Source organism: Neovison vison, chromosome 7, assembly GCF_020171115.1.
Source record: "Neovison vison isolate M4711 chromosome 7, ASM_NN_V1, whole genome shotgun sequence".
Lineage (NCBI taxonomy): Eukaryota > Metazoa > Chordata > Mammalia > Carnivora > Mustelidae > Neogale > Neogale vison.
The window spans coordinates 198,318,544-198,340,667 of NC_058097.1; the positions used below are offsets into that span (position 1 = coordinate 198,318,544).

General features: G+C 52.3%; 3 protein-coding genes across 7 annotated transcripts; 1 reads left to right on the forward strand and 2 right to left on the reverse strand.

Annotated features, from left to right (window-relative positions):
• Window positions 1-1,615: 1,615 nt before the first annotated feature.
• Window positions 1,616-3,806, reverse strand: LRRN4CL (LRRN4 C-terminal like). 2 transcript variants are annotated; one of them, XM_044261177.1, is made up of 2 exons: window positions 3,667-3,806; window positions 1,616-3,100 (listed from the first exon to the last, which is right to left on the reverse strand). In XM_044261177.1, the coding sequence occupies exon 2, from the start codon at window positions 3,093-3,095 to the stop codon at window positions 2,382-2,384; it is 714 nt and encodes a 237-aa protein (XP_044117112.1). In that variant the 5' UTR covers window positions 3,096-3,100; window positions 3,667-3,806; the 3' UTR covers window positions 1,616-2,381. The 2 variants fall into 2 exon arrangements, with proteins under 2 accessions (XP_044117112.1, XP_044117111.1); XM_044261176.1 differs by having other exon boundaries at window positions 3,650-3,806.
• Window positions 3,807-4,495: 689 nt separating this feature from the next.
• On the reverse strand, window positions 4,496-17,108 carry BSCL2 (BSCL2 lipid droplet biogenesis associated, seipin). 4 transcript variants are annotated; one of them, XM_044259472.1, is made up of 12 exons: window positions 16,593-17,108; window positions 14,501-14,711; window positions 12,712-13,028; window positions 10,858-10,939; window positions 7,006-7,149; window positions 6,086-6,220; window positions 5,811-5,908; window positions 5,537-5,678; window positions 5,326-5,392; window positions 5,092-5,178; window positions 4,883-4,963; window positions 4,496-4,742 (listed from the first exon to the last, which is right to left on the reverse strand). In XM_044259472.1, exons 2-12 carry the CDS (start codon window positions 14,576-14,578, stop codon window positions 4,588-4,590), a joined length of 1,386 nt encoding a protein of 461 aa, XP_044115407.1. In that variant the 5' UTR covers window positions 14,579-14,711; window positions 16,593-17,108; the 3' UTR covers window positions 4,496-4,587. The 4 variants fall into 4 exon arrangements, with proteins under 4 accessions (XP_044115407.1, XP_044115408.1, XP_044115409.1 ...); XM_044259473.1 differs by lacking the exon at window positions 16,593-17,108 and having other exon boundaries at window positions 5,092-5,172; window positions 14,501-14,925; XM_044259474.1 differs by lacking the exons at window positions 14,501-14,711; window positions 16,593-17,108 and adding an exon at window positions 13,683-13,719.
• On the forward strand, window positions 15,087-16,647 carry GNG3 (G protein subunit gamma 3). Its single transcript, XM_044259476.1, has 3 exons — window positions 15,087-15,315; window positions 15,733-15,832; window positions 16,112-16,647. The coding sequence occupies exons 2-3, from the start codon at window positions 15,734-15,736 to the stop codon at window positions 16,238-16,240; spliced, it is 228 nt and encodes a 75-aa protein (XP_044115411.1). The 5' UTR covers window positions 15,087-15,315; window position 15,733; the 3' UTR covers window positions 16,241-16,647.
• Window positions 17,109-22,124: the final 5,016 nt, after the last annotated feature.

The following is a 22,124-nucleotide window of genomic DNA, read 5'->3' on the forward strand; positions in this document are numbered from 1 at the left end:
ATCATCACAACAATCTATACGATTATGCTATTATTCGTCACAGGAAACACAGAAAAAGGAGACAAGGTCACAAAGCTGGTAAGTAGTCAAGCTAGGATCCCCAACCATGCGGTATGCAGTCACTAAACCACTGTGCTGGGTTGCCTGTCCATCGTGGAGTGAATAGCACCTTCTTTGGAGTTGGGCATCCTAACTCAACTCCTTACTTGCAGCTTCAAACCATTTAGAACTTCAAATTTCTCATCTCCTCCCCGGTGATCCTATCTTTTGAAAGACTGTGAAGAGTTAATGAGAATACGCAGAGCATGTCTTGAATAATGAGAGATGGGGCCCCTCGTTTGTAAATGAATAAATGCTGAGGAAATTCAGGAAGCAAATAAAACAGGGACACAGTATTCACTACAGTATGGCAAGCGTATTAGAATACATATATACTTTTTTTAAAAAGATTTTATTTGAGAGAGAGAGATCACATGTAGGCAGAGAGGCAGGCAGAGAGAGAGAGAGAGGGAAGCAGGCTCCCTGCTGAGCAGAGAGCCCGATGCAGGACCTGATCCCAGGACCCTGAGATCATGACCTGAGCCGAAGGCAGCGGCTTAACCCACTGAGCCACCCAGGCACCCTGAGAACACATATATTCTAAATCTATCCTGAGGTCCAACGATTAAAAAAAAAAAATCCTTAATTGTATAGTATCACGTCTTTTTTTTTTTAAGTTTTTTTTTATTTATCCATTTTGAGAGAGACAAAACATGAGCAAGGGAGTAGGGCAGAGAGGGAGAGGCAAGCTCCCCACTGACCAAGGAGCCTCATGTGGGGCTCAACCTCAGGACCCTGAGATCATGACCTGAGCCGAAGACTAAGGCTTTAACCCACTGAGCCACCCAGGCTCCCCTATTTTTTATTTTTTAAAGGTTTTATTTATTTCCTGGGATGGGGGAGAGACAGAGGGAGAAAGAATCTCAGGCAGGCTCCATGCCCAGCTCAGAGCCTGGTGCGGGGCTTGATCTCACAGCCCTGAGATCATGACCTGGGCGGGAAACCAAGAGTCAGACACTCAACTGATTGAGTCACCCAGGTGCCCCTACATCCAGTTAATTTTTTTTTTAAGATTTTATTTATTCATTTGACAGAGAGAGAGAGATCACAAGTAAGCAGAGAGGCAGGCAGAGAGAGTGGAAGGGAAGCAGGCTCCCTGCTGAGCAGAGAGCCCGATGCGGGACCTGATCCCAGGACCCTGAGATCATGACCTGAGCCGAAGGCAGCGGCTTAACCCACTGAGCCACCCAGGCGCCCCCATCTAGTTAATTTTAAAGATCAATATTAGGGACGCCTGGGTGGCTCAGCTGGTTAAGCAGCTGCCTTCAGCTCAGGTCATGATCCCAGCGTCCTGGGATCGAGTCCCACATCGGGCTCCTTGCTTGGCAGGGAACCTGCTTCTCCCTCTGCCTTTGCCTGCCATTCTGTCTGCCTGTGCTTGCTCTCTCTCCCTCTTTCTCTAATAAATAAATAAAATCTTTAAAAAAAAATAAAGATCAATATTAAAGTATACGCTACTCTGAGACATAGGTATGCGGACAGGAAAATGAAAAGGGTCAGAAAAAAGGAAAATATCTTCCTTTTATATTTCCTTTAATGTTGGTACAGTGGATATACAACAGACACAGATTGAGGGAAAGTGGGGGAAATCCTTGGATTTCCTGGGAAATGCCCCAGACAGCATGGTTCTCCACCCTATGTCAGTCATTCATTTCCACCCACTTCAGACACAGGTGGACTCTGACCCAGGGGTGCCCACCTTCAATATCCAAATGAAAGGTAAAAGAGGGAGTAGTCTTGCCCCGAACTCCCAAATTGTTCTCAAAAGCCCACCAAAGCCACCAATGTGACAGGGCACTTTTGAGGGTATATGATGGGGATTGGGATCCGCTCACTGCAGCCAACAGGCCTAACACGGCCGGGCCTGATCCGAAAAGGAAAGGCCCATGAGCTAAGAATGGTTTTTACGTTTTTACGCAGTTCTGTGGCTATACAAGTACCTACATTTTATCTTTGATTTTAATCGTCTGGCACCGCAAAGCCTACGTTATTTACCATCTGGTCCTTTAAGGAAAAGGTTGCCACCCCCCTCTGCTCCTTTCCAAACCTGAGGCTGGAGCAGGACGGAAAATCTGGGACCTGAACAAGTTCTGGGGCTGAGCACTGAGACTCAGGGCCTCAGGCTCCTGGCCTTCTACTCCCCACGCATCCCCCTCAACAGCCCCCCAACCCCAGGGCTACTCAGGGCAGCAGCAGCAGCCGCCTCCTCCCAGGAAACCCAGGCTAAGCTCTCCTCTCCAAGCCTGGGTTCAGCTGGGCCCCAAGAGGCCCCCCAGGCTGCTTCAGAGCCCTACTGCAGGCTGGGAGGCCGGCCGGTGGGGGCAGCCCCAGCGCTCACGCAAGCAGAAATGCCAGACCAGAGCTAAGCAGGTCAGCAGGGCCAGCACCGTGCCCACCCCGATGGCTGTGTGCACCAGGGTAACGGGTCTGGGGGGCACGGCCAGCCTGCCGCAGGGCCCGAAAGTCGGGCCACCCACCCTCTCGAGGCCCTCCCCACCTGTCCCCGGCACACTGCTTTCTCCAGCCCCGTTGGCAGCCACCACGCAAACGACATAATCTCCCCCGGGCTTCAGTCCTTTCAGTTCTGCTCTGCGGACCGTGGAGTTGAGCGGTGGCCCCTTCCAGGTGGCCTCACTGTCTTCCCAAAGCAGCAACCAGTACTGGTGGACCGGCGAGGAGGGAGCACACCAGTGCACCATTGCGCTTCCGTCCTCGGCCACCACGTGCACTTCTCCCAGGCGCGGCGGGGCAGGCGGCTGGGCAGGGCTGGACAGCCCAGGGCACATGCAGGCTCTGGGCCCAGCCCTCTGCAGCTCCTTGCATGGCACCTGCAGGTGCCGGCAGCTGTCGTAGTCACAGAGGACAGGCGGCAGGGGTGGCCGGGACGTCTCATCTTCCTCCTCTTCCATAAGATCTTGAGGGGCCAAGGGCCGCGTTCTGGGAACTAAGGAGAAGGTGACAGCCAGGAGACACAGAAGGCAGGGAGAGCCCGGCATGGAGTCTGGAAGGGAGGGAGGTGGAGAGGTAAAGACTGCCCAAACCCCATTCCTCCTAGACCCCCTCCCTCAACGAAACCTCTGGGGACAGGGACACACAGCGGGGGCCAATGAGAGAACAGAAAAGAGGAGGGAAGGGGGCAGACACACTTATTTGTCAACCGACTTCTGAACTGGCTGTGGACTTGGTTTTGGGGGGAGGGGGGCAAAAACATGGGCTGCCCGCGAGATGGGGTGTGACCGGCAATGGGTGAAGGCCCAGAAATGGTTAATGAATAAGCGAAGTTCTGGAGGGGAAAAGAAGAGGAAATGATTTACTCAGCCTGGAGAAGAAAGGTGGAAAAATTCCCAGCAGTCAACCAAAGAAAAGATCTCGGTAAAATAATTATCAGTCAGCGACACACACAAAAACCCGAAAGGGACAGAAATGAGACAGAAGAGATGGTATAGAGGGGGAACCTTAAGGACCTCGGCATCCTCCCCACCTGTTGAAAGGGCTCCAGTCCCTGCCCACCCCCACCTCCCTGCCCCCCTGGGCCCCAGCAGCCCCTCACCAGCCAGAAGGTCTCACCGCGGGGCAAATCTCCCACCAGTGGTCTGTGGGCGTGAGGCTGGGGCGACCCCGGGAGCACAGGCTTGCGGGCAGGTTTTGTCAGTGTCCTCAATTTCAATTCTGTTTTGGCTCGAAGCTTTTATACCCTTCCACTGTGATGTCACCACCTAGCCCCCACCCCGCCAGGCCCCCTCCACCCCCCTTTCCCGGTGAATGCCAAGAAGCGGCCGGTCCCTTCAGAGAGCCTGAGTCACGGGGCCAGGGATTGGGGGGCGGGGGGGAGTCACAGCAGCTGTTTCATCTGGAGGCCAGGATGCCTGGGTTCCGAGATGGGAGTGGAATGTGGAAGGCAGCCAGGAGCCGAGACTCACAAGGCTCAAACTATGTGGAGGGATGAGGAGGGGCGCAGAGGAGAGAGGGCCACCTGTCTGGTATCCGAGAAGAAAACAGCTGTGACAGCATGAGGCCTGGGCTACAAAATGCTGTTTTGGTAAAAATCATACCACATCCATGGCAGTCATTTCCTGTCTTCTGCCTCCCAATGGACAGAGAAAGGGAGGGGTGCAGAGGCCGGAATGATGCAGCCTGGCTCTCCGGACCCGCCCTGCAATGATCCCCCTCCCCAGAGTCACGTGGATGGAGTAGGCCGGATGGGTTTTCTCTCCTTGGACTTTTTAGGCCTATGAATACAGACAGCTGTACCTATCCAGGTCTGGAGGCCTTCCCCCTCGGCAGGCAGCCCCCCAACAAGACAGTCTCCTCCAGTGCAGGAAGGCGGGGAGGATGCCCTGGGAGCATGGGGTTCTCAAGTGGCCCTAAATCCATCTCAAGGAGTCAGGCAAGCAAGTGGCATGAAAATAGTTTATTGGGGGAGCCACAGGATAGGGGAGGGAGTCAGGGGAGAAAGGACTGGAATGTGAGGACTCTGCCCTGTTCTCTTCAGGAACTAGAGCAGGTGGGGCGCTGTCGGAGATTGTCCCCAGAGGGTTCAGAGCTGCCCAGAGTCTCCGGGGCAGGGATGGGGGAAGGGACCAGGGCGGGAGCAGGAGCAGGCAGGTTGGCCTCCGTCAGCAAAGCTGCGTCTTCCCAGGAGCCTGAGCCAGAGGAAGGAGAAACAAAACCCCCAATGGGAAATTAAGTAACCGAAGGCTCTTCTCCCTCAACCAATATAACCTCCTCCCCACCCACCAGCCACCTCCACTCCGCCCAGACCTCCGTGCCCCTGGCCCCTCACCATCACTGGCCTCTGGCTCCAGCTCCTCCTCTCCATTCAAGGGCTGCTGATCTGCTTTCTCCTCCTCAGGGAGCTGGCCCTCTGCAGCCACAGGGGGAAGGCAGAGGTCAGACTAGAAGAGGCTAACAAGGACAACTGAGGACTTGTGGGGACGGAGGGAGGGAGGGAGGAAGAAGAGGAAGGGAGGGCGGTTGAGCTGCAGCCAGTACCTGCCCCTGGGGGATCTTCAGGGCTCTCGCTGTCCTCTGTGATGTCTGACAGCTGGGTTGACTCCTCCTGGCCTTGGGGTCCTGTGCCTCCAAAGTCGGTAGAGGACGGGGGTAGGGCTAACGCAGCTGCCTGGGCCAAGCTCACCTCCTCCAACCTGTCCTCCGCCCCTCAGCTCAGCTGCGAGGGCCTAAAGCTTGGGCCACACGGGAGCCCCCGCCTCCCGTCATGTTTACCTGCATGCCGGGCAGAGATCCGTTGCTGCACTGCCTTCCGGGAACCGTCTCGTTTCCGGACATTCACCTGTGCGGGACAAACTAGTGAGCAGCAAGGCTGGGCCGCCCTGTGATCTGGGCGCCCCCTGCTCCCCAGCCCTTGCCCACGCCCAGCCCGCTCCTCAAAGGAGGATCATGGAGTGGAGGGGAGGGGAAGGAGGTCCTCTGTGACCTGCAAAGAGAAGCGGTGTCGGGGCCAAATGCTCCCCCACACCCACTGCATGTAGCTGAAGAGCACAATGACGCTGAGGAAGGTGAAGTTGCTGGCGACGCCGATGAAGGCGCAGGTCATCGGGAAGTTGTACAGCAGGTACCTGGGGCCAGAGGTAGGTGGCAGTTAGTGGACAGCACCAGCCTCCTCACTTCCCAGGAGTTGGTTTTAGGAAAATGCAAGCCAGTTGCACTTGAGGACAGCCTCAGTCACGCCGGCATGGGCGCACGCTCACCTGAGCCCAGTGAAGTGGGCATGGATGCGGAGCGAGGCCCCGTACATCTGGATGCGCTTGCTGTGGATCTCGATGATCGCTCCGGTGGTCGGCACGTACTGGGGATGGGACGGGGTAGGGGTGTCAGGCCACGTTCCTGTGGCTGTCACTCTTCCCAGCCCAACCCGATGCCCCCTCCCGGCATCTCCATGGCTGACGGAGGGAGCCCAGAGGCTCCGCAGGTGGGACTGTGGGCTCCTGGGGAGAGCGGTCCCTAGTCTTCCTTTATCCCTCACCGAGTTCTCCCTGTACTCCGGGTAGAGCTCCACCTCCAGGAGCTGCTTCTGCTCTGCAAAGCCAAACAGCAGGAGGCTGGAGAAGACCAGCGTGTCAAGCATCTGGAGCAGGTCTGAGCGGTAATGCAGCATCACCTGCCGGGGCCAGAAGGGAGAGGCTGGGGACAGGTACCCCCCGATTTCCGCAGCCCAACCCACCCCCCAAAACCGAGCCTCCTGAGCGGTCTGTGAAGCCGGCTGCTCTCTCATTTTCACCTCCTACCACGATCCCCCACCCTTGGCCGAACCATCCCAGCTGCCCGAGTGACAGGTCTGCCCCGCCCGGCCATGTCTCCATTCCCCTCTTCTAAGAACCTGCACAGGTTAAGCCCCACACAGTCTCTGATCTTCCCCCAGGCAGATCGACCACCCAGAATAGACTAAGTTTCGGGGCACCACCTGAAGCTTTTTTCTCCATGAAGACATTCAGAGATTTGTTTCATCGTGTGGCTCTGTTGACAACTTACGTAAGAATGGGGTCTTAATATTTATTGAAGACCCACTATGGGCGCATAAGCACTGCACATTTCTTCACTGAATCCAGTCTAGTCTTGCTACGGGACTACTACTAACATGCTGGGTTAGTAGTGCTTTGTAACCAACGGGTTAAAGAAGCTGTCTCTCGGCTCGTATGTTTCTGAGTGAGGATTCCAGGTCTTTGGGGCCCTAAAGAAGCCCATTTTGGCTCCCCTCTTCAGACCTTTCTGGACACACTCATCAGATATGTGGGGTGTCTATCTGGCTTGGTAGACTGACTCCTCTTCCCCATTTTGAGGAGTCCGTGACCTCTGAGCTGGGACATTTTCTCTTGAAGCCCTACCTAGTTGTTCTGACCCCTGTTGTCAGCTCCGCACCCTCCCAGACAGGCCAGGAACACTTACGGAGCGTGAAGAAGTGGAGATGATCCGGCCACCTCTGGTGTAGCATGAAATGGTCACTAAGAACATGCCTAGATCTTGATTCACACGGGACTCTGGCAGCTCAAGCTCTAAGGTAACGCGGTACGGCTGTCCATACATCAGCACCTGCCCAAGGCAGCCCCCATCTCTTTTCAGAAAATTTATTTTTTTAGATGGTGCTCTGTTCACCTCCCCTCACCCCTTCAAACTCGGCCACCACCAGCCCCCCTGCCCTTGCCTAGCGCAGGAGGCCGCTCAGTCTCTCATCCCAGGAAGGTGCTGCCCCCTTGTGGCGGCCGGGACCCTCCCACTTCTGAGATCAGCATCCTGTGACTTGGCTGAAACCAGCTCTGTTCTGAGAAAGGCTGTGTCACATTTTTTTTTTTTTTTCCCAAAAGTGAACCGTCCTGTTGCCAACTGGGCCATGTGTGACTCAGCCCTCTGTCCCCGTGAGGCCATCCCCTGGGCCCAGCCTGCTTTCCCTTCCATTATTAATTAACCAAGTGACAGCAGTGTGCATCAACTCCCAAGCCACCCCTTCTCGGTCACTGTCGCTCCGCATCAGCTTTATGTCACTCTGGGTCCCTTACCTTGCTTCTGTGGACAGAACCCTGAGGCACCTAGTGGAAAGGTTTCTTCACTGGGATTAACCTCCAAAGGTTCAAGATTTGCCACCAAACATAACCGGGTTTTTCCTGACTGGTCCTCTATTCTTCTAATTTTTTGTTCAACTATTCTTATCCAAGCATCACCTCCTTCCGGATGGTACACAAGAATCACAGGGGCAAGAGTAAAGCTTTTGTTTTTAAACAAAGGGAATGAATTTTTAAAAAAAAGAGAAAAGAAAAAGCCCATCGTGAACCACCCCCCAATCCAGACGTGGCTAAGGGTAAAAGGTGGAAAATCACTGATTAGAGTCTTTCTCTGTACGGGTTCTTATTTCCAGAATGAATTACCTCTTTAAAAAAAAATGGATTCCAGGGGCGCCTGAGTGGCTCAGTGGGTTAAAGCCTCTGCCTTCGGCTCAGGTTGAGATCCCAGGGTCCTGGGATCGAGCCCCACATTGGGCTCTCTGCTCAGAAGGGAGCCTGCTTCCTCCTCTCTCTCTCTGCCTGCCTCTGCCTACTTGGGATCTGTCTGTCAAATAAATAAATAAATAAATAAATCTTTAAAAAAAAAAAAATATATATATATATATATATATATGGATTCCATGAGACTCTAGGCCCTGAAAGAGGCCAGAGGAAGCTGGTGGCCTCACCGAATTCTTGGAAACATTTTTTTAGGGTGGGGAAGGGCCACAGGGAGAGGAGAGATGAAACAGGTTCCACACCAAGCATGGAGGCCGCTGTGGGGCTCCACCTCTCACAACCCTTTTCAGGGTCATGACCTGGGCTGAAATCGAGAGTCGGATGCTTGACTGACTGAGTCACCCAGGTGTCCTTGGAACATTTTCACAGGTAGCTCTCTGGGTGAGGTGAAGGAAAATGGGGACTATTAGCTAATCGGTAGGAGTTTCTGACTGAACTATACATCTTATACGGGTGAATTGTATGGTATGTGAGTTTTTTTCTCAACAAAGCTGTTTTAACATAGGTTTCTGAACTAGTAATTCTGGCTAAAAAACATCATCGCTTCCAATGGGACCCACGAAATTGACCACCAGATTCTTGTGAATGACTCTGTGCCTCTGTGCACATCGGATGGGCAGACTGTCCTGTTCCCCCATTCCGACACAATGTCCACCCTTCCTTCTAAGATCCACTTTGAGCTTTGCCATCACCAGTTTCATACATACTGATCTCTCAAATTCTTCTGAAATGTGGAAGCTGTACCTTCCACTTGGCTACTTAATGCGATGTATCAATTTCTCCATCAATCCTGTGACCTCCTTGAAAGCAGGACCCCAGGGACGCCTGGGTGGCTCAGTTGGTTAAGCGGCTGCCTTCGGCTCAGGTCATGATCCCAGCGTCCTGGGATCGAGTCCCACATCGGGCTCCTTGCTCGGCGGGGAGCCTGCTTCTCCCTCTGCCTCTGCCTGCCTCTCTGTCTGCCTGTGCTCGCTCTCTCTCCCTCTCTCTCTGACAAATAAATAAATAAAATCTTAAAAAAAAGAAAGAAAGAAAGAAAGCAGGACCCCATCTTCTACTTCTAGCAAAGTGTTACACATAACATACATACACGTTATTTATTCTGCTCCTTCCTAAAGGTTCACTGTAAATGGACAAAGTGATCAACCTGCTTTAATTATCAGGGACCACCCTGATCGGCGTCCCTGCCATTGCATCTCCCCTTGCCCCACACCTTTCCCTTCCTCATCGGGCAGCTTCACACCCAATTGTTTCAGGCTCCCCGAGTCACCGGCAGGATCTCCGCACCACGAAGCCACACAACTGTAGGCACCATTTCAGCGCAGATGTACTGTGGTTTGTTTCTAGCTCCTTCTCAACACAGTCTATTTATTATTATTTTTAGCCACAAAAGTACATCAAATCAATGTCTTCACTGAAGATTCTGTAATACTCTCCAAACTCCTTTCCTCAGTAGCTGGATTAAACAATTAATCTTGGGGCGCCCGACTTGATTTCGGCTCAGGTCATCTCAGGGTGGTGAGATCAAGGCCCTTCATCAGGGTCTGAGCTGGGCGTGGAGCCTGCTTAAGATTCCCTCTCTCTCCCTCAGCTCCCACCACCTCAAAATAAATACATAAATAAATAAATAAAACGAAACGATGACTCTCTGCCTCACAATATCCAACCTTCCACATCACAATGTCCCCTGGGGTCTCAATTCATCTGGACCTGCTAAGTCTTCTTGACGGTGTCTGGCTACCTCCTGGTCCAGTGGAAGAGGTCACAGGACACACACAGCCGGCTATTCGTACTGCCAAACAAAGCCGGTCCAAACACCAATCCCAGGGTCCCCCAGATGCTAGAGCTCACACTCCTCCCTCCAGAGTGACCATGTAGATCTATCCTTCGTCGGGAAGTGTCCTCCCATGAACCACTTTAAAGATTATTTATTTATTTATTTGACAGAGAGAGATCACAAGTAGACAGAGAGGCAGGCAGAGAGAGAGGGAAGCAGGCTCCCTGCCGAGCAGAGAGCCCGATGCGGGACTCGATCCCAGGACCCTGAGATCATGACCTGAGCCGAAGGCAGCGGCTTAACCCACTGAGCCACCCAGGCGCCCCCATGAACCACTTTAAAAAAGAAAAAAAAAAAAAAAACTTTTCAGAGGATTTAAAAATTCTTAGTGCACGTGGCCACTAATTACTAGGAGTTATGTTGCTAACAACTCAGAAAAACGATATGGATGCTCCAACGGTCCTCTGAAGCACGCCGAGGTCCTCCTCTCTTCTAAGAGCCTCCAGCAGCTTGCCTATTACAAACACATGCATTCCCACTCTGCATCTCCCAGGGCTTCAGCGTTCACTAAAGCCCTACTGGCCTCTGGCCCATCCCCTGGTACGGTGCTCTCTGTAATGCACATCACACACATTTGTCAAGAGTTTCTTAACCTCACAAACGGGCTTTCAAAACTCCTGGGTGGATTGCAGCCTCGTCCAGGGAAATAGCTGATTGGTTCACTGAGGTCTAGAACACATCTCATCTAGTAGGTACAGCCTGTGTGAAAAGATCTGAGAAGGGCACTGCTGTCATCTGTGGCAGGAAATAACCCATGCGATTCAGACTTTTCTTTAACCTCCCTCTCCTTGAGAGCCTTCCTCTGAGTCTCTACTGCACAAGTTCTGCTCGTCAGGTCTTTCTCAATCCCTCCGATTTCAAGTCTCTAAAGCTCTCATGAAACCTCTCTCCGGCTCCCATACTCACCCGATCACGTCCACCCTTAGCCAGCGAGACATTGGCAACAGGGAAGGAGCAGAGCAAGGACGAGGAGGAATCACAGTCAGTCCTAGATGAGAACGGGGATACTCCACTGAGTTACAGTTGCCTTACCTGTCCGCACACCTCCTTGGCCCCCTAGGGCTCCCTCTTGTCCCCCATCCCTTCTTCCAGAACAGGTACCCTTCTGTCAGAGAGAGACGGAAAAGAAATGCAGCCAGGAGATTCAAGACACCTGAACAGTTTTCATTCTCTTCCTGCTACTTCAGCTCATTTCCTCTCGTTACAGTGGAAAGTCTTACACGGGATGCAGTGAACACTTAGTTGAACAGTTTCAGATTGAAATGTTTAAGATTCACTTGGGGAGAGAGCTTGATAAAAATGCAGATTCCTGGGGACACCTGGGTGGCTCAATTGGTTAAATGTCCAACTCTTGATTTCTGCTTAGGTCATGAACTTGGGGTCCTCGGATCAAGTCTTGTATTGGGCTCCCTGCTGGGCGTGGAGCCTGCTTGGGATTCTCGCTCTCTCTCTGTCTGGACCTCCCCACCAACTCATGGGTGCATGTGTGCTCACTCTCTCAAAAAAAAAAATTTTTTTAATTAAATAAAAAATTAAACAAAAAAAGGAGATTCCTAGGTCCTATCCCCAGATTCAGTAGTTCTGGTCTGGAGCCTAGTTTGGGAAAATCCCAAAGAATCCAAAGATTGTCTTTTTTTCTTTTCTTCTTCTTTTTTTTTTTTTTCTTTTAAAGATTTTATTTATTTGAGAGCTAGGAAGCGAGAGGGAGAGAGAGAAGCAGGCTCCCTGCTGAGTGCAGAGGCCAACACAAGGCTCAATCCTGAAACTCCAGGATCATGACCTGAGCTGAAGGTTGACACTTAACTGACTAAGCCACCCAGGCACCCCCATAGATGGTTTTTAAGAGGTTCACAAATCTCAACTTGTAACAAAAATTATACATGGGCATGGCTTTATGTATGTATGTGTTTGTGTGTATATATATTTTAGTAAGGTCTACATCCAACATGAGTCTTAATTCATGACCCTAAGAATAAGAGTCAGAGTCATGTGCCCTACCAACTGAGCCACCCAGGTGCCCCAGTGCAAACATGTTTTTACAGCAGAAGGCCCAGAGTTTTCATGAGATCATGCCTCCTGAAAGTTTAAGCAGCTTTGACTTAGAAAGCACAGTTCATAATCAGGGACTCAAGACAGGAAAAAAAAAAAATTAACTTTGGACCATTGATAAGAATGCCCCCAATCAGCATCTCTTCGCTAATCCTATTGCCACTGTTAAGCGAAAGGGGGAGAATTTGGCAAACTCTGTAAAATCAGAAGGAACTGAGGTCCCAGGTAAGAAGCAGGACTCTGGGACTTTGTGTACCCCGTTCCCTTGTGTTTCCATAATCTGTGGCATTATCGGGAGTGGGAGAAAGTAATGTACAAGGCAACTTGAGGTTTTCCTAATACCTTCTCTGTTGAAGGCCAAGTTGAGTTCTGAGATGACCTACGGGATCTAGTTGCTTAAGAGGTCTACAGTGGCCCCAGGAGAGACCTGACCCAACCCAAACAGAACTGATCCTCACAGTGACAGTCTAAAAGGGGGATTTTCTTCTTCTTTTGAACAAATATCAGCAACCAGAGGCAGAACTAAGATCTTAGAGCCCTACCAACCCAAAGCTTCTTCAGCCTTGGGCTGTGAAAGGTAAGAAGTCATATAAACACACTGGGCTCGAATCTTCTCCTCTGTAAACGAGGGGTTGACCTGAATAAGCACTAAGTGCCCTGACAGCAATTCTCTCAAAGAACCCCTCTGCTTTGGTAGAAGACCCCTCTCACCTGTAGTAGAAATGCACGGGGCTGAGGTGGCTGATTGTGGGCATGTAGGAATAGTAGAAGGAGCCATAGAGGAAGACAGACACCCAGAGCAGGAGGAGGATGGTACAGAAGAGCACCCCAAACTGTAGCAGCAGCTTGCGGGCACGACCTGCCAAGACGTGGCCCACTTCCTGGGCCCACAGTAAGGCAGGTAATGGTGGGTCATTGACCATGGCAGGGAGTGCAGAGTGTCTGGCCCCAGGTTCAGGCCTTGAGTTCCTAGCTGCTCTGCCACCTGGACGCCACCCCTGGCCATGGGATGAAGCAGCTGGTGGTTCCTGGAAAAAGACAGAGAGGGGGAAAGAATGGCTCTTTTCCCAGGGGAGGTGGGGACAGGAAGGACAAGCTTACTGGACTGGCTTGGAGGAACTAGAGAGAGCAGAACACAGCCAAGACTTCGTTTTCATATGGCTTTTCTCCAGATGACTGCGTTTCTCAACCAATTATCCCTTATTTCCTTATTTCCCAATTATTTCCTTCACTGTGCTTTCTTTAGCCCCATTGCCCCAACACCTCAGCTGAACTTGTCTTCTGGGCACCCGAGTCTGGGACCGGCCACCGGGATACTCATTCATAACGACACACAACACAGAGAGGATGAGCACCTTAAAAAGCTTCTACACACACGATGACACCGAGTCCACACTGCGAGGTGGCTGCACCGACAGAATGCGCGACTTGCCTAGGGTCGTACAGCCGCACTCAAAGCCAACAGCCCAAGCGCGCTCACAATTGCCTCCCGAGTTTCTCCTCTTCTCCCAGAGCTGCGCTCGCTCCCCGCCAGGGCCGAGCCCCACGCCCGGCAGGGCGTCCTGCACTCCCCGCCAGCACCTGACTCCGGCTAGCCGTGGGCGCAGCGCCGGGAGCCCCGACCTAACCGCGCCAGCGAGGAAACCAGCTGCTCGCCGGCCGCCAGGGCTCTGCAGACTCACCAGCGCGCGGAGGCTGGGGCAACGGCGAGAGGGGACTTCCGCCTCCCGCCGAAGCCCCGCCCCCTTCCGCCGGCATCCTTTGTGGCCTGGCGGGGCCGGACCTCACTCTAGGGCGGGGCCCGGCGCAAGGGGCGGGGCCTGCCGGGCGGCGGGTTTCCCACCTCCGAGCACTGCGTACTGTCCCTCCCTGCCGTCCCCCTCCCAGACCCGAGAGGACAGGCGCCTCCCTCCAGGCCTCAAGATGAGACCCAGGGCAGGCGATGAGTCAGCAGCATCCCCCTCAGGCCGCCCCTCGAGGCCGCAGTCCGGGCCCTCCACCCACACCTTCACCACCGGCCATCTAAACCCCCCGCAAAGGGGGAGAGGAGCGGGCACCCAGCTGGCGCCCACTTTTATCGCCCACAGCTCCTTGGACCCCTAGGCGTCCGAGGCAGAGAGCTCTGCTGGCCGGCCGGCTGGCTGGCCCCTATCACAAGAGTGATAGCATTTCAGCTCCGTGTTTTGTCTCCAGCATTTAGAACGCAACCGACCTCCTCGGACCCTAACTGGACTCTCCCTCAGGATCCCCGCAGCGCGTTATGTACACTAGATCTTAGCAGACGGTACCTTCTATTTTGTATATGACTGTTCACCCCAGATAAGATTCCTCAGAGGGTAAGGTTAATATTGTGTCCATCTTCACATTCCACGGAGCGCTAGCCACAACCCTGCAGGCCTGGGATGTAATCTCTCAAACCAATACCCACACTCCAAAACCCACCCTGGAAGCTCATCTAGTTCAAGAAACATCCGAAGACTTTCCCCACAGTGTCCCCTACCTCTTCTTTGTCCGATTCTTTGATCTGGTATCTGCACACCTCTTTTCCCCCAGCTTCTTCTCCTTGTTCTTTAGGCATCTTCCTAATGAACCTTGTTGCCCCTGGATCTTCCACTCGAGTCACTTGTGGCTACAACATGAAGTGGTTGGCGATCTAGAAGCTCATACCTGTAGCTCATCACATTTTCCTGGATATAGGGAATGGAGGGTCCCTGGGAAAGAAAAGAAGATTCAGGTACTACATGCTATGTCAGAGCAGAGGGAGGAGGGAGAAGGGGGGCGACTGCCCAGCTGATGTCAGATTTTCAAATGAGCAGGGTCCCCCGCAGCCAGTACAGACTCCACAGCAGGCGATGTCACAGGTCCAGACCACCCCATTTAAGGGGGTGGGGGGGAGTCGGCCTGGGCCTCTGCTCTTTCCAGGTTCCTCCTAGTCTGGATTCAGAATGCCTGCAATGGGGGAAGGGCAGCTAGTGAGACAGTTCACAGTGGGGGTGTGCGTAGGGGCTGCAGTCACCAGCCAGGCTCCCCCACTGGTCAGGCAGTTGGTATGCTCCAGGATCTGAGCAGCTCCTTCTAGCATCCTTCATCCTTCAGGTACCAGCGTCTGGGCAGTGCCTGAGCTGCCGGAACTGGGACTAGCCCCCGGCAGACCCCTGACCTGACCTCTCCAGTGGACTTCTTTGTATCAGCTGCTTCTGCTGCTGCCGCAGATCTTTTCAGCTGCAACTCCCTGCAAGGTGGGGCACTCATCTCAGGCAGCTTTTGTGCACCCCACTGACTACTCCCCAGGGCTGCTGCTGCCTGTGGCCTCAGGTGAGTAGGGAGCATCCTGCTTTTCTCCCCCTGGGGCTCAAGGGGGCAGGGAGAGGGGGGTTACGTGTCCTCATCAGGGCGGGGCTTTTTCTGGTTGAGGCTTTCAGAGCTGGGAACACACATGGTTGGAAGGGCTGAAAAGCCTTAAATCATTTTTATGTCTAATGATCTGTGGCCCAGGCCGTAGGGGGGTTTGGGTGGCATTTCATCCCACCGTCTCCATTTCCTTGGCCCAGGAAGACAGGGATGGGAAAGAACGCTAGAGGATGAGGATAAGAGAACCAAATACTGGGACACATGACCCCAGTCTTGTAAAGATTGATGAAAAAGGAGCACGAAGGAGGGGTCTTCAGATGAGATTATGCGGCCCCTCACGCCCCACATCATGGTCTGAGCTATTCTCTCTCTTTTCTCCAGGATGAAAGGGGAGACCCCTGTGAACAGCACTATGAGTATTGGGCAAGCCCGCAAGATGGTGGAACAGCTTAAGATTGAAGCCAGCTTGTGCCGAATAAAGGTGGGCAGACCCTGGGTCCCATTAGTTGGCCCAGTTAGTTGTGTTGTAGGTCCCCAAATCTCAGGCTAAGAGATGTTTTCTTTCCTGGACTGCCTGCCATCAGGGGAGGAGTCTCTGGCTCTGGAAGGACAGCTGTCCTCTGGCCTCTGTGGGGGATGAGGGAAGCGAATACTGTCTGAAGAAGCCCTAGGGATGGCAGAAGATAACCCATTTGGGGAGGGAGGCGGCGCTCCCTCTCAGAGGCTCTGGCTAACAATTCCCCTCCTGGCTGTGCCCCAGGTGTCCAAGGCAGCAGCAGACTTGATGACTTACTGTGATGCCCACGCCTGTGAGGATCCCCTCATCACCCCTGTGCCCACTTCGGAGAACCCCTTCCGGGAGAAGAAGTTCTTCTGCGCCCTCCTCTGAGTTGCCCTGTCCCTCAGCACAAGCTCTTCACCTTTCCCTCTCCTAGGCCCTTCCTTAGGTCAGTAACTGTCGTGAGCCCCTGAGGGTCCCTGCATCCCCATCCCTAGCCCTTGTCCAACCCCATGAGGTTATCTGAAGCACAAAGGTCTCCGTCACCGATCTGTCGACCCCATTTCCTCGCCCACTGCGGAGGACCCCAAGTAGCCCCTGACCCAGGGCCCCCTTAGCTCCATCCCCCAGAACGGCCGTTCAGACTCTGCCAGCGTCCTGCCGGCTTCTCTCTGTGACCCGCTCAGACAATGGAGAGAGGGATGGGCCGAGGGATGGGCCGGGTGCTTGCTCTCAGTCTCACCTGCAGCTATGAGAAGGGTAAAGCCATTTGAAGAATAAAGTCATCCAGAGTCTCAGAGGACAGCTCCTGTGTTAGAGTTCTTGGGGAGAGGATCATCAGTCTGTAGATCTGGGAGTGTGTGCGGCAGGTGGAAGGCTTGGCATACCCCAGGAATAGAGCCAGTCAAATCAGGTTAGACATTGTCTAGGATCGGAGATCGCCGGGATTGCGGGGATGGCGGGCGCGAGAGAGCGTCTCAAGTGGAAGAACTAAGTTACAACAGACACTCAGAGGCTACGGAGAGCACTCACACACGCACACGCGCGCGCGCAAGCACTGAACACAAGCGAAAATGAAAACAGACCGAACAGGGGAGATCTAGGGAGGGATTCCGAGAGCATTCGCAGACCGCAGGAACTCTGGAACGGAGGGGAGGAGCGCGGCTCCAATTCCTGCGAAGGGGCCGGTTTTACTTCTAAGATGGCCGCGCCCACAGCGGGCCCCTTTCCAAGATGGCCACCGCCATGGGACTAGCGCCAATATGGCAGCCTCACGTCACTGGGTTTCAACCGTACAGGGCTACCGAGCTAGCCCCATGCTTAAAATGGCGGCCCCAGGCAGCCAGAGATCTCAATATGGTCCCTTCTGTGCTCATCTGGTCTCAAAATGGCTGCCCCTGCCCTTGCCAACTCGATGCCCATTCCTACCCACCCCGGAGTCTGAAAATCGACGTCTCCCCACCCCCCACCATCCAGGTGAAGGCACACGGGTGGCTATAAGCAAAGATCTTGGGACAAGAGGACCCTCGCAAGCACAGCGTAGCAGGCATACAGGTCGCATGGATCTTGGCGAGGGAATCTAGGCTCTACAGCTTGCCAAGTAGAGGCTCCCTTTGGGGTGTGCCCGGCGCCGTTCCTCAGTCGCCTTCTGGTCTCCGTAGGAGCTAGATAAGCTCGAAATTCATTCGGGTTGGGTTTCCTGGTAGGGCTTGCAGTGTTCCCATTTCTCCCTCAGGCCCGTTCTGTCACATCCGCCAGAAGCAACGTCCCCGCTCCTAGTGTGCCTACCAACCTTCGTAGTGGCCCCAGCTTGCCTTCTGGGCAGATGCCAAATCCAAGGCTTAAATGTCTCACGAGCGCCTCCCAGACTCAAACTTGGCGGGGGTTTATAAGTCCGGGATGCTTTTCTAGAAGCCTTTTCCTTCCAAGGGTGAACATATGGAAGTGGGACCAGCGCCAAGATAGGAAGGTAATAGTCCCGGGGTGTCTGCTCCTCATGCATTAACATCCCCCAAATTCAGGGATGTATCTATCCTTCCTGGGGGGAATCCTAGGCCAGCTCGTTTTGTCAGGATACACTTTGGGAGGGGCACCTGGGTGATTCCATTGGTTAAGTGTCTGCCTTCAGCTCAGGTCACCAACCTAGGGTCCTGGGATGGAGACCCATGTTGGGCTCTCTGCTAAGGAAGACACCCTCTCTTCTGCTCCCCTTGGATTGTGCTCCATCAAATAAATAAATACAATCTTTAAAAAAAAAAAAAATACATTTGCGGGGGTGGGAGGAGGCACCTTGCAGTAGTAGGAGGTATTAGGGATATCTACCACCCCCAGCTTCCCCACACCTTTGCACAGGAAACAGTTAAGGAGAGAGGAATGCAGAGAGGAAACCACAGGAATAAAGGGCATCTACCAGGAATTGAACTTAGTCTCCTATGGATGTCTCCACAGGTACAGGGGTACCCAATGGACTTGGGGCACTTTCAGGAACAAAAAGCAGCTTTCCAGCTGTTGAATTTCTGAGCCCTAACATGTTCTGAAGGTCATCTAATTACCTCACCCTAGCATTGAAGAAGCAGGGAAAACAACCTGGTTGCCCTCCTGAAGTGGGGACCTACCCCCATTCTGTTCAGGAGTCCCCATTGGTTCCTTCCTGGTGTTTCATGAAAACTCCTGAAAGGATTCAGTGTGTTCTATTTTATTCTTTTAAAGATTGATTTACTCTGGGGTGGGAGGTTAGGGGCAGAGGGAGAGAGAAAATCCCACTTAGACTCCCCACTGGGCACGGGGGCAGGGAGAGGGGAAGAAGGGGATGGGGCTAGGAAGGGCTTGGTCTCATAAGATCATGACTTGAGCTGAAATCAACCCACTGAGCCACCCAGGCGCCCCAAGGAGCATCTTATCTAGAAAGTGTCTGGCACATAGCTGGCACTCAAATATTTAACGAATGATTATACTATATATGCTTAAATAGCAAGCAATGCAGAGCAGACACTAAGAAACTCTCTTTTTCTACTGCATCAGTGTTGGGCAAATTCCAGGAGAGTAAGTGAAAATTTCCACATCAGCTCAGAGTTGGTAAAAAGCCAGAACGGAAGTGCTCAATAAACGTAATCTTGATATTCACTGTTTTGCTTTTTAAGTCTCTTCAATTTTTCTGCACAATTTTCATACTCATCAAATTGGGGGTGAACGGCTGCAGCCCTATTTGGGGACAAAGGGGGCTTAAGACGTTACCAGATGGGTGCCTGAGTGGCTCAGTTAAGCACCTGCCTTTGGCTCAGGTCATGATTTCGTGGTCATGGGATCCAGTTCTGCATCAGGCTCCCCACTCAGCAGAGACTGCTTCTTCCTCTGTCTCTCCCTCCCCCGTCACTTGCACGGGCATGCGCTCTCTCTCTCTCGCAAAGATAAATAAAAATCTTTTTTAAAAAAAGAGATTACCAGAGACCAGGCATTAACCATAAATAACCATTAAAAATGATTAATTTTAAAAAATGATTAATTAGCTGGGGCGCCTGGGTGGCTCAGTGGGTTAAAGCCGTGCCTTCGGCTCAGGTCATGATCCCAGGGTTCTGGGATCGAGCCCCACATCGGGCTCTCTGTTCACCAGGAAGCCTGCTTCTTCCTCTCTCTCTGCCTGCCTCTCTGCCTACTTGTGATCTCTGTCTGTCGAATAAATAAAATCTTTAAAAAAAAAAAAATGATTAATTAGCTTTAAAACTGACTTTAGGGTGCCTGGGTGGCTCAGTTGGTTAAGCAACTGCCTTCAGCTCAGGTCATGATCCCGGGGTGTAAGGATCGAGTCCCACATCAGGCTCCCTGCTTAGCACAGAGTCAGCTTCTCCCTCTGACCCGCCCCTCTCTCATGTTCTCTCTCTCAAATAAATAAATAAAATTTTTAAAAATTAAAAAAACAAAACAAACAAAAAAACCCCTGACTTTAAATATCCCAGAAAACGGGCAAACACTAAAATGAAGGATAGCCTTTACGTAAACAAAGCCGTAAGCCTCTGGGGGTCTGAATCTGTGTCCCACACAGAGAGAGGAGTTAGAGCAGGATCTGTTATCTGTTATACAACTACTTTTTCCAAACACTGGTTGTGAGCCTGTGGCATCTCAGCTTTATTAAGTCCCTGACCATTTATTAGAAATTACAGTTACGAGGCGCCTGGGTGGCTCAGTGGGTTAAGCCCCTGCCTTTGGCTCAGGTCATGATCCCAGGGTCCTGGGATCGAGCCCCACATCAGGCTCTCTGCTCAGCAGGAAGCCTGCTTCTCCCTCTCTCTCTCTGCCTACTTCTGATTTCTCTCTGTCAAATAAAGAATAAATAATCTTAAAAAAAAAAAGAAAAAGAAATTACAGTTAGGAGCGCTCAGTGCTAGCAACACAATAGCGCTCTTGTTAATTAAAGTTACCTTCTCCTCTCCAAAGTAACTATGAAATAACCCCCAACAAACATCTTTCATGGAGTAGGGCTCTTCCTCCTAAGTAGTAATGACTTATTAATAAACTTATTTGGCCCCCAAATGTAACCTTACATTTAGCTTTAAGCATCCGACTGGTTTTAGTATAGGCCAAATACAGAGAAGTCAGGATTTAGAATTTATTTTCTCCTACTCCACTGGCTCAAACGCTCAGCCCAAGCAGGCACTATGGGGACTAAGAACCCTCAAGCGAAGGCCTGGCTGGCTCCCAAGTGACTCGCGGAACAGGAAGGGAGTACTAGCCATGCAAGGGGAAAGCCATCGTCGGTTGGACCCAGCACAACTTGAGGAATCACCATCAAAAATCAGTTTCCCCCAGATAACACACTCCACCTCAGTCAGTGCAGCCACAGGAGAGAGGGTGAATTCAATCCAAATGGTTATTTATTCTAAAACTGGAAGCTACTATGCCTACATTTTTGCCAGGATGTAATGAGAACAGGGGAGGAAAAAGTTACAGATGTAAACAATGACACAGTTACATTTTTTTTTTAAACGGTAAAACCCTTTTTTACTGGCCACTTCCAAGAATGCTTTACAGGTTGTGCAAAAACATTTACAGGCTCCATGTGGTGTGCGTTTCCATCTATGACAACTACAACAGAAGTCTGATAAAACACTAAACAAGTCTTCTAAGGAAAACAAGGCTAGGGGTCCCTCCTGGTAATCCACATTTCCCCCACTTAACATTTTTTCACAATAAAAAGACAGAAACAAACCCCAGACATCTACTGTTGTTGTAAGTGATCTCTTGGGTTAAACCAAGGATGTGGCAGCTTCACTCTCCATCCAGCAGAAAAAGCTTTTTTTTTTTTTTTTTTTTAAACGATGACTTTCTGGTGTCCAAAATTAACAGCAAGTCCCTCCCCAGCCCTCCCCCAACCCCCAAGACCTCCAAACGGCTTGAGCTTTGTTCCTCTGGCCCAGAGGGCCTAGCATCCACAAACCACATCAGAGACCATAAAAAGCTGCTATTCGCCAGAGGACGGAACATTTGAAAAAGGGATGGCAAGTTCTGCCTCAGATTCAATTTTCTATTCACATCATCTTGCCCTACGGCCATTTCTTTGGGCTCGAATTTCTACCTCCCTGCCTGACACTACGAGCAAAGCTTTCTCAAACTCCCTTAATAAGTTGTTAGTGGATTACAGCAAAGTTCATGCAATCACTTCACCCACTGCCACGCGCAAATCCACGAGGGCCCCACAAGGAAGCAGGCGCCAACAGAAAGGATGTCGTTAGGAGCAAGCCGGCTCCCTTCCTACCAGCACCCCCTTGCCAGCCTCGGGGGCAGAAGGATGTATGGGACAGGGGTGACTGGAGGACCAGGGCGGGGCCTGCGTGCCTAGAGAAGGGCTGCACGGAGGGAGTGATGGCAGAGGGAGAGGAAGATCAGATCTCAGCACAAAATTTTTACCCGAGGACTGCCCAGGTGAGGAAACGGAAGCGGAGCCCCGGGGCAGGCGTGGGGTCCAAGCCGGTCCCCCCCGCCACCGCCCCGATGGGCTAGTGCTGCAGGACACGGTGTTTGCGGAGTAAGCTCTTGGCTGACACAACACTGGGCAGGAAGAGGACTTACAACTGAAGCGGAGGACGGAAGGAGCATTCCCACACCCCCGGATTCCTGAGCCCAGCCACCGGAAGCTGTTCGTCAAGAACCGGGAGGGTGTCGGTAAAGTTACAAACAAAAAACTATCCCAACTCAAGTCTCCTGGCTAGAGGCCTCTCTGGGGACGCGCAGGGACAGCGCCCCTGGAGGAATCCTGTTTCCAGAAGTCGGGAGGGGGCGG

Coding starts and splice junctions, on each gene's coding strand:
- LRRN4CL (XM_044261177.1), bottom strand. CDS start 3,095: ATGCCGGGCTCTCCCTGCCTTCTGTGTCTCCTGGCTGTCACCTTCTCC.
- BSCL2 (XM_044259472.1), bottom strand. CDS start 14,578: ATGCCTAAAGAACAAGGAGAAGAAGCTGGGGGAAAAGAGGTGTGCAGA. Junction 4,964..5,091: donor TGAAGATCCCCCAGGGGCAG/GTACTGGCTGCA, acceptor CTGTGGCTGCAG/AGGGCCAGCTCCCTGAGGAG. Junction 4,743..4,882: donor GGAGCCAGAGGCCAGTGATG/GTGAGGGGCCAG, acceptor CCTCTGGCTCAG/GCTCCTGGGAAGACGCAGCT.
- GNG3 (XM_044259476.1), top strand. CDS start 15,734: ATGAAAGGGGAGACCCCTGTGAACAGCACTATGAGTATTGGGCAAGCC. Junction 15,833..16,111: donor CCAGCTTGTGCCGAATAAAG/GTGGGCAGACCC, acceptor GCTGTGCCCCAG/GTGTCCAAGGCAGCAGCAGA.